Source organism: Prunus avium, chromosome 6 (assembly GCF_965620075.1).
Source record: "Prunus avium chromosome 6, drPruAviu1.hap1.1, whole genome shotgun sequence".
Classification (NCBI taxonomy): domain Eukaryota; kingdom Viridiplantae; phylum Streptophyta; class Magnoliopsida; order Rosales; family Rosaceae; genus Prunus; species Prunus avium.
This window is the reverse complement of record NC_142289.1, coordinates 37,459,522-37,469,590: the sequence shown is the minus strand read 5'-3', so window position 1 is coordinate 37,469,590 and position 10,069 is coordinate 37,459,522. Positions and strand designations below refer to the sequence as shown.

Below are 10,069 nucleotides of genomic sequence, written 5' to 3'. Positions count from 1 at the left end.
GATTTTTCATGGATGATCCTGAATGAAAACTGGTAAGAACAATTCATGGCTGGAAATTGTATTATCCATGTAAGTTATGGAGTTGAAAACAGTTTCAATATTTACAGGTGATATAGGTACGAATTACATGGTTCACTTGCCTCCGTAAAGTATTCGCTATAAGTAAATTAGTCAGCAAAATTTACTAGCTTGAAATGGTAATTGCAAATTTGCAACATTATGAATCCTATGAAATCTTATAGTTAGACAAATTTGTGCTCTGAAATGGTAAAAGAGAGAAATGAATCACACCATGATCCCAAACATGCATTAAGAATATGCTCCTTCAACAACAGATAGACTCCAAGACCAGTAGGTGGAACGTTTTGTTCTTCCTAGTGCAAGACTCTTGGAATATCTTGATATTTTATGTAAATTATTTCTCTGCAATATCAGATTCTAATATTTTACTGCTTTTGGCTTGGCATATACATCACAATCCCATGTAGGTGTAGCAACCAAAGGAAAAGACATGTGAATTTCAAAAAGGCATGAAAAAGGAAAAGAAAAGACAAGAAAAGAAAGGCAGCATATATAAATATGATGACTTTTGTATGGATCATGCTGTTATGACATGCAATGCAATGCACAATACTTCAAGTTTAATCCATATAAAGAGTTCAGGAGATTCCAGAGACCTAGCTATCATAGTTTTGATTTTCTGTGGAGTGGTCAATTGAAATGAAGGTCTTCTCCTCTTCAATCTCATCATGACTTCCCATCTAGTAAATCATTGTATTTTCTTGGAAATGCAATTTCAGAAACAAAAAAAACTCATCTGGACAACATGGGATTAAAGCTGTCTAGTCCTATCTTCTTATGCAAAAAGCATTTGATGGGATTTGTGAAATTGAAGAGAAAATGGGGGTAAATAAATAGTGAGAAATTCCACTCAAAGAAAAAAGAGAAGAAAAGACTAAAGGTGTTTTATTAGGTAAAGTAGAGTGGGGAAGGAACCAAAATCAGGTTTTATGACAAAACCTTTTATTGGTAAGAGAATTTCTTAGAACTAACCAAAGCTTATTATGGGATTTAGGCTGTCTAGTCCTGTCCTTCCCTTCCGCTGCAAAAAGTTAGCTTTTGATTGGATTTGTGAAATTGAAGAGAAAATGGGTTATGGCTATAGTGGGTGAGATTAGTATAGGAACTATATTATATGCACACACTCAAAGCAAAAGAGAAGAAAAGACTTAAAGGCCTTTCATCACCCGAAGGATCAAGTAAAGTTAACAAAATCAAGTTTTTTTGTCCAAAGCTTTAGAATTGCACGATTTACTTGATGAATATGATTATAAAAAGAAAAAAGTATTTGAAGGACAGAGATTTAAGCACACCAAGAACACTGGGATGTAATTGAAGCACAGGTAATTGGACATGATAACAAATATATATATCACAATTAATCACTACAAGAAAAATTGCTAATAGTCATTGACATTAGTTGTACAAGATGAGGTGGGTAAAAGGCACTAGTAGTGGCTAGTAGTGGCTAATAGTTAACATCGACAATTATTGGTGTCTGTGTGCTATTAGGCGCTAATAGTGCCTTTAGCCACCTTATCCTGTACGACTAATTTCAGTGACTAATGAGGTTTTTTTCTCGTAATACTCTTCCCAACATTATCAATAACCCCATCACTAACTTTGTATCTTCTTCTGAATCAACTGCATCTTTAATTTCATCCCATTATATATACAGTGCAATTGTACATGATCTACAGCCTACAGAGAAACCTTAGGCTTAACATTATGGGATTTTTGTATGTTTTTATGGTCAGGACAAATAAGCAATAGGAATGCTTCTGAGTTCATAGGTCCTTTATTGATGTTGAATAGTAAGTTATCTGTTCAATTACACCAGAAATACTATTGTTATAGCTACCTATAGGCTATCATCTATGCTTAGCTCTCTAGTGCTAAATCCAAATTCTACACAATGTATCTGTTTTGTGCATTGTAAAAAAAAAAGGGTTTAAATCATGAATTAAAAGTTATAAAAGAAGAAAAAAAAACACATTCTGGTGCAAGTTTGCAAACTTTTGCTGCTGTCACAGATCTTTTTCATTACTTGGACGTGTTTAGTGTATGCTTTCACGCTTTCCATTTTCTATCTGCACTAGCATACTTTATTTTAATTTAGTACCTAGGTTATAGCAGTTTGCCATATTTGCGTCTAAATTATTGCTTCCACAGAAAAAGTAAGAAAAAAAGAAACATTATATAAGTTGATCAAATATTATATCGCACATCTTCAATGTGAAACATGTACTCTTTTTCTCTCCATTTAATGATGATATACTTTCTTTATTTCTTTCAAGATTTTGTCCATATTTGATATTCCCTTACATTGAGACCCCATCCCCCATGCTATGTTATATAATACTACCCTCTCTGCAAATGTTTTTGCGCCTGTGAGAAGCTTTTTTTTAAAAAAAATTAAATTTATTTTAGAATTAAAAATGATAATTGATAGTTGTGTTACATTGACAAAAAGAGTATATTCAAATGGATTATTACTTTTGCTCTCTAAGTTTGTTTTACAAGCGATTGGGGGAGGGGGTTTATACAATTATTAAATGGGTGTTTGGGAGTTTTGAACCTCTATCCACATGAGTGAAAGTGGAATAGATCAACCAACAGAGCTATACCCACTGGCTTTACTCTCTCTACTTTTGGGTTGCTTTTTTATATTTATTTTTATAAAGGACTTGGGTGATAAATGTGTCAAGAATTAGTTTTCGCCCATCTCTATTTTCCTTATGCATGGGGATCCCTTTACCAAATAAATTATTTCCATGCTAATTCAAAATAATCATAACCTATATATATAGATATGCCTCCTCCAAAACAAATATATATTAGTTTATCCATCCCCAAAAGATATTTAAGGACATCTTGTAATAAATTACTATTAAACCAATTGGGTTTGATCCTAGCAAATCGATGTCTCTCGAGACAAGAATTTGGTAGTTCGCACATTGAGACGTAATAGGGAGACAAAGTTGTCCCCTTTGTGCTGGCCATGCCAATAGAAGGACTCAACAATAGAGAGAACAAATTTATACCTTCATGGAGATTCTTGGCTCTGCTACCATATACCATTCTCTTCGTTTTTCTTTTCATTTTTTAATGCGACATGAGGTATCTTAACCTCATTCATCCTTAATTAGGGTAAATGAAATGGTTTAAGGGGTTCTTAACACATTTTCCAGCTCTTTTGGGGGATTCAGAAATAGAAATTCTAAGCAACCAGGGGATTTCACACACAGCAGTTGAGATTCTCCTTTAAGTGTCGGCCTAAAGCCAAAAATGAGAAAAGGGAAAGATAAAAGAACGAAAGAAAAATAAGTTTATATATATAATTACATATATACATATATGTATAGAGAGTACGTACTACTAGCATAATCATACATAGATGCATGGTGGGGACTAGCATCTACCTTCTATGCAATTATTCTTTTTCTTTACCTATCTTTTAATTAAGAGTTTGGTAGGGTAGCATTTATGTAAGTGATTCTAAAACCAGTTGGTTGTGGGTGGACGACGAGTTTATATTTTAATATATTCGTCAGTTACGGTATAAGTGCGTTGATAACACCATATAATAGTGTTTTGGTTACACCAAATAATTTGCTTAATGTAAACGTATTAAGGTCAAAAAGCAAAAGGACAATTTATAGGAACCTGCTGTGTAAAACCAAGACATGGGAATGTGGGATGAAGAAGAGATGATGTCTCAGTGGGGTTTTTTAGTGGTGCAGGCAAATGGTGATTAGTGCTAGCTGTGAGTCAGTGACGGAACACTGGCTGGGATATATAACATGGAGAACAAGAAAAGAATCACAGAGCTGGACAGATTATTAATGAATAAATTAACTGATTAATTAATTAGGGTACGTAGGGTATTTTACGTTCTGTTAAATCTACCTAGAGAGAGTACAATGAAACCATACTAACTGTCAAAGACTGGCAAAAACTTACCTCATCATCATAAAAGTGAAAGACAGAGCTTGAGAGCTCATGACCTGGGAAGGGAAGGGAAGGGAAGGGAAAGGAAGGGAGACGGAGACATAAAATGTGAAGCTGAATTGGGACACACGCTGAACCCACCAAACAGTACATACTCTGTATATATTTGCAGCTTGATATGACATTTCAAGACTTCTTTCTCTTCTTTTCTCTTTTGACTGCACTACAGACACAAATATTACTCTCACTCTCTCTCTCTCTCTCTCTCTCTCTCTCTCTCTCTCTCTCTCATAAAGCTGCCAACAAGATCCATTATATCCCTTCCAACCTCTGTAGTCTGTAGGATATATAGTGAAAATAATAAATAAGGTTACAGAAATAAGAACTAGCTACTACTGTAGTGTAGTGTGTTATTAATTGCACATCCACCTCTCTCTCTCTCTCTCTCTCTCTCTCTCTCTCTCACTTGCATGAACCTAATCAATATTTGATTTGAAGTTGAATTTAATCTTATTAAATATAAACGTAGAAGGACCGTATGCACTCATAAGAAAAAAAGTATTCATTCCTCCGAAAAATCGTATTATGGGAAAATCAGGAAACGATCTCTCATTTTTTGAGAGGGTTACATGGGCTTCACATTTCTCTTGATATATATGCTTAGGTAAACGTCGGAAACATGTACTTTTCAATTCTCCAAATAAGGAGGCCAAAGGAACAATGCATGAACTTTTCAATTCAATCCCATGAACTTATTTTTATTGCTTTTTCAATCACATTTCTCTTGACATATATATATATATATATATATATATATGTCACTGTCTAATGTTCATATCCTTGAGAAACTTTGAAGAATACAAGCTTGGCTTGGGATCTTCTGAGTTGCGTGTATATATATGATATGACTTGAGCTGCTTAAGCCTTTTGCCCTTTCGTTGTTTTTTATGTTTCCACAACTAGCAAGCAAGTCCTATATATCCACCAAAGGGTTTTTACTATAAATTTGGAATTTAGAGATAAGAAAAAGTGGGATATACTTGTTGGAAAAAGGAGAGCATATTGTACCATTCATTTTCCTCATGGCCATGTATAGCTAAGATATGTAAATTTCACCCAAAAAAACTGATGAAAAGAAATTGCCAGAGAGCATGAGAGAGAGCGAGAGAGAGAGAGAGAGAGAGAGAGAGAGAGAAATTACAGGAACTTGGTTTGTCATTGATGTATGAGGAGCCATTGCTAATTAAGGAAGCTTTTTAAAAAATAAGGCAAAAAAAGAAGAAGCAAGAACAGAAGAATGAAGAAAAGAGCATAGCTAGGCTAGCTAGCTTCCGATCATAAGCAACTTTTTAGCTGCCCATCCATAAAACGTTATTCTAAACCAAGGTCACTAACTAGCTCACTGGGAAGAGTAATTTTCCTCAATTTCAGAGGCTGCATCATCATCTTCTTCAAAACAGTCAATGCCATAAGCTGCATGGCCATGTCCAAATGCCTTGATATGATCTTTGAGAGACCTCTTGTGCTTGAAATCAGAGCCACAAGTGCAATACCAAAGCTTCCCACAATTCTTCTCATGGGTTCTCCAATCACCTCTCACTGCAAAAGCCTTGCCACATTTTCTACACATGAAAGGCTTGATCCCATGCTTTCTCTTGTAATGAGTTTGGAGGGTTCTGAAGTCTTTGAGAGGCTTTGACCTTGGATGGTCAATGTTGTTTCTGCAACCTGGTGCACAGCAATAGCAAGGCAGTCTAAGCATGGCTGTTGGCTGTGTTCCTCTTAGAGATTCTGGCCCTTTTCTGTATTGAGATCCATGCCCCCACATATGCATCTACACATATAATTTTATTAATTAGTCAAGCAAAAACCCACATCAAGCTGATGAGGGAAGAAAATGAAAATGCAAAGGAACTAGCTTTCACCGAATAAAAAGTTGGACTTGTTGTGCATAAGATTCGGATGTCTTTGAAATGTTGATTCTTTTTAGACTTGTTTGAATATAGCTAGCATTTGTAATTTGTTCTTTTTCTAAAACAAACATGGGTGATGGGTCAAGGTGTTTTCAAATGAAAAGATAAAGCAAACGTTATATATAGCACTGTTGATGATACTAAGAAATTTATTGGTTCCTCGGGGTTAGATGAGGAAGATCATCTGATTCTGAAGGCAGGAAGAACTTGGGTTTGAGACAGCTGCCAAGCCAATGTGAGAGACACAAACTTCAAGGAGCAAAAAGCACAATTGCTGTGTAGTTCAATCACATAAAGAGAGGTGCTAGAGCTGATCATAATTATTCTCAGAGACTCAGTCTTGGACCAGGTAGCTAGCTGAGATTTATTCTTACTTTTTAAATCCCAGAACCCACAAATCATGCAAAAAGAGGGAAAAAAAAATGAGTGGCTGGTGTGGTGATCATAATATAAAGTGCCATTCTGGACATACAAAACAAAAGAAAGTAAAAATGATTTAAAGTTGCAAGAAGAAGAAAAGGGAAACCCTAAGGACCCATATAGTACCACTGCTCTTTCCTCTCACCAGTCCACAGCATATATATATATATAAAATAAAAGTTAAAAGACTAAAATCAAGCTAAAAAAGAAGTGTACAAAACAAAGTTAGATAGGAATGGATTTTCTCTTTCTCAGTAAAATCAAGAGAATATGATCAGAAGCAGAAAGTGATGGGAGCTAGGAAAACAAAAAGTGAATACTTTTTTATTTATAAAAATAAATAAATATTTCACACAACTTTTTTTTTCCCCCTCTAGCTAAGAAATCATGGTACAATTCAGACATATATGAAAGCTAAGATATTGTTGTACCTGCATGTTATTGTATCTGTTGAACGTCTTGAAGCAAAGAGGGCATGAGAACTGGGTTGGACCAATTAAAATCTGAGCAGGAGTAGGGATCCAATACTGGCCCTTGTTGAGTCTGTTTGGGGCATACCCAGCTGAAGCAACAGTCACATCTACTACTTCTTTATCTGATGAGATCTCTGGGGAAGAGAGCCTAGAGATCAAATCAGCTGATAGGGTCCTGCTTGGAAGCCCTAAATGTAAAGCCACAGTAACAGTTTCATCATCTTCATCTTGATCAACAATATCAGCAGAGCTGGAGACGACCAAGCTTTGGTGATCAGCTGAGTCTTTTCTACTGTTGTTGTTGTTGTTGTTGTTTTGATGATCAGCTTCCATGGCATTGAAAGAGGGTTCTTGCAAGTCTTCATGAGGATGATGGTGTCTTGAAGGGCTTAGGCTGAGGAGGGGAAGGGCTTCTCTTAGAGGAGGTGAGGGAGGTGATGATGAAGAAGAAGAAGACTGGTGGTGATTAATGAAAAAGCTATGATTGTGCACCATCAAGTTATTTGATGAGCAGAAATTGTTGTAGTCTCTATAATTAGGAGGAGCATGGAAATTATATGGATTAATAGAAGGAGGTGTGGAGGGGGAGGAGAGGTGGTGGAGAGGGTTGAGATTGAACCAGCCATTATTGAAGTAATTAGAGTAAGGATCTGTCATGGTGATGATGATGAGAGGTGGGAGAAGCTAGAGAATGGATGGCTTGCTCGGATTGGGTTAATATACACACAGAAGGGAGAGAGAGAGAGAGAGAGAGAGAGAGAGAGAGAGGACCAAAAGTTAATAATAAGGTGGAGGAGAGCGGAGACCTATTGAACAAAATCACCAACTCAAAAAGAAGTAGTGTAGTGTGAGGGTGAAGGGTTAAAGAAATGTCAAAAATCAAGGTTGATAAAGCAAACCCAACTGAGTAAAAGGAGAGACAAGAAATCACTTGTGAGGTGTGACCAAACAGTGACAAAATATGCTAAAGAAGAGAGAGAGAGATATAATCTTGGGACTTGAAAGGACAAGTCACTTATTGAACACTGTGTACAAACGGTATACAAGTATGTGTACATACTAGCTATATGGAAAGGAAGAAAAGAAAATTTACCTCACCAACCCAAGGACTCAACTTTGATGATGAACAAGGCATAACAAGGGCAAAAGACAAAGTTGGTAATTAAGATTGTGGAGCTTGTCCCCCATCATCCCATTCCTCCTGCTCCCATTGAATATTGATGAGAGAGAGAGATTGTACAATATACAACCATCCATGCATACAGCAGAACTGAAGCTAGCTAGCTATAAGCTAAGGGTTGTAATTTTGAGATAGATGTTATGTAAGTACACATATACCATATTATTTTAAAAAATTAATTGAATTTTCTGTGGCTTTGGGAGATATATATTTATATATAGTTAGATCCAAACCCAGCATTTGCTTTGGTGGGCGGGCCATGGTCGGCTAAATTGGCTCCCCACGAGCACAGAGAGATATTGTCCTCATCTCATCTCATCACTGTTTGCTTGCTTGTTTACATGCACAACAACAATGTTACTGTTTCTTCTCTCTCTCTCTCTCTCTCTCTCTCTCTCTCTCTCTCTCTCCCCCTCGGCTGATCTGCTATAACAGCAGCTGAAGCCCATTTGGCTTTATTTATTTTTTCTTCTAATTAATACGTATAATGGTATGGGCCAACAAACTGTTTCTGCGTATTGAGCCGACACTGGTAGTAGTATTGACCTTTGACAAAAATTTCGTGTCGTGAAATTACATTTGTTTACTAAAACCTTTTATGAAATAAATATATATGTGTCCCCATATCATCCTAAGCCTTAAAACATCTATGTCTAAGAGAAAATATATATATTAAAATTACAAAATCAAAAGGGCAGCTTAAGATTCTTGTCACATCCCTATTCATAAATTTACAATTGTTCTTGTAAAATGTTCAACCTCTCAAGATCTGGTATTCAAAGTAGAAATGTACAAATTGAAGGTGGTTCGAAAATGTATTGATGCTCTTAAAGTATATTTTTGCTGGAGGAAAAAAAGATAAGGTAAGAAAAAACCTTTTTCCATTTCCGTGGCAATTATGCTATTAGATCGGTTTGTCTTGTTTTGTTTGGGAAGAAGACTCACTTGCGAAATGTTATTGGGACAAAGAACAAAAGAACATTAATTCAGGAAAACAAGTTTGCTGCAAACTCTGAGAAGCATGGCATTGGCTACCCACATCACTCCAATTCCGTACCAAATTGCCATACTTTCTAGTCCCGTATACATTTCGCGTACAATATTATAGAGACTTGGTGTGTGAATGAATATCACATTCAAAGTCACATTTCAGTGCATGGGACCCTCTCAATAATAGAGAAGAGCGATGCTAATGCTATCAATTGTCGACCACGTGCGCACACGTGAGTGACGGTAATCCGTTAATGCATGTAAGTGAATCTCACAATATATCAATGATTGAAAATCGCTTATGTAGTGCTGAAAAAAAAAAAAAAAAAAAAATCGCTTATGTAGTGCGTGAACGATTGTTGCTAGCAAAATTATATAGAAGAAATGAATGGGTTGAGGAAATTGATTGATGATTGATATCTGTCATCTGTGAGCATTAACATGTGGATAACTTTTTTTAATTTCCTTTACTTTTTAACGAATAAAACGTGGGGACAATCTGGATGATTGGGCATTCTTTAAGCAATTGGAGCCAGAAGAACAGTAGGTATGAATGAGCTTTTGTATTTTATGAAAAGCAAATGCCTTTTCTGCCAGTATAAGTATTTCGTATTTGCTAAACAAATACAAAGACGAGTCATCTTTTAGCTTTCTACCTGGTGATGTAGGCTGGTCCTATAAAAAAATGAATAATCAAATTAGGGCTCAGGTCAACGCAACCAAGTATGCCACGTATTAAGAAATTGGACATGGGCCAAACCTAAGTCATGTCAAGCCCAATCCGGAAAACTTTGGGCCAACCTTATTTGTTTTTTTATCTTCTCTCTTTTAAATCTTTCCTTTTTCAATATTACAATGTATGGATATTATTTTGTAGTAAAAAGAAAACGGATTAAAGAGTGATAATGAAAATAATTTCATTAGAACTGGGTCGTGAGTATTAAGCCTGACCCAGATCATGAGCAAGGAAGTAAAATGGGGGGTGAAAGCGAAATAATATCCCCATTTGACAGAGGATAAGA

The 10,069-nt window shown here is 36.0% G+C and overlaps 1 protein-coding gene across 1 annotated transcript; it reads right to left on the bottom strand.

Annotated features, from left to right (window-relative positions):
* Nucleotides 1–5,208: 5,208 nt before the first annotated feature.
* On the bottom strand, nt 5,209–7,748 carry LOC110760124 (zinc finger protein WIP2-like). Its single transcript, XM_021962318.2, has 2 exons — nt 6,836–7,748; nt 5,209–5,845 (listed from the first exon to the last, which is right to left on the bottom strand). Exons 1-2 carry the CDS (start codon nt 7,532–7,534, stop codon nt 5,411–5,413), a joined length of 1,134 nt encoding a protein of 377 aa, XP_021818010.1. The 5' UTR covers nt 7,535–7,748; the 3' UTR covers nt 5,209–5,410.
* Between the last annotated feature and the right edge of the window lie 2,321 nt (nt 7,749–10,069).

Excerpts from the sequence above, each read along its gene's own strand:
- LOC110760124 (XM_021962318.2), bottom strand. The coding sequence starts at position 7,534 with ATGACAGATCCTTACTCTAATTACTTCAATAATGGCTGGTTCAATCTC. Across the intron at positions 5,846-6,835 it reads ACAGATACAATAACATGCAG|ATGCATATGTGGGGGCATGG; the intron begins GTACAACAATAT and ends TTATATGTGTAG.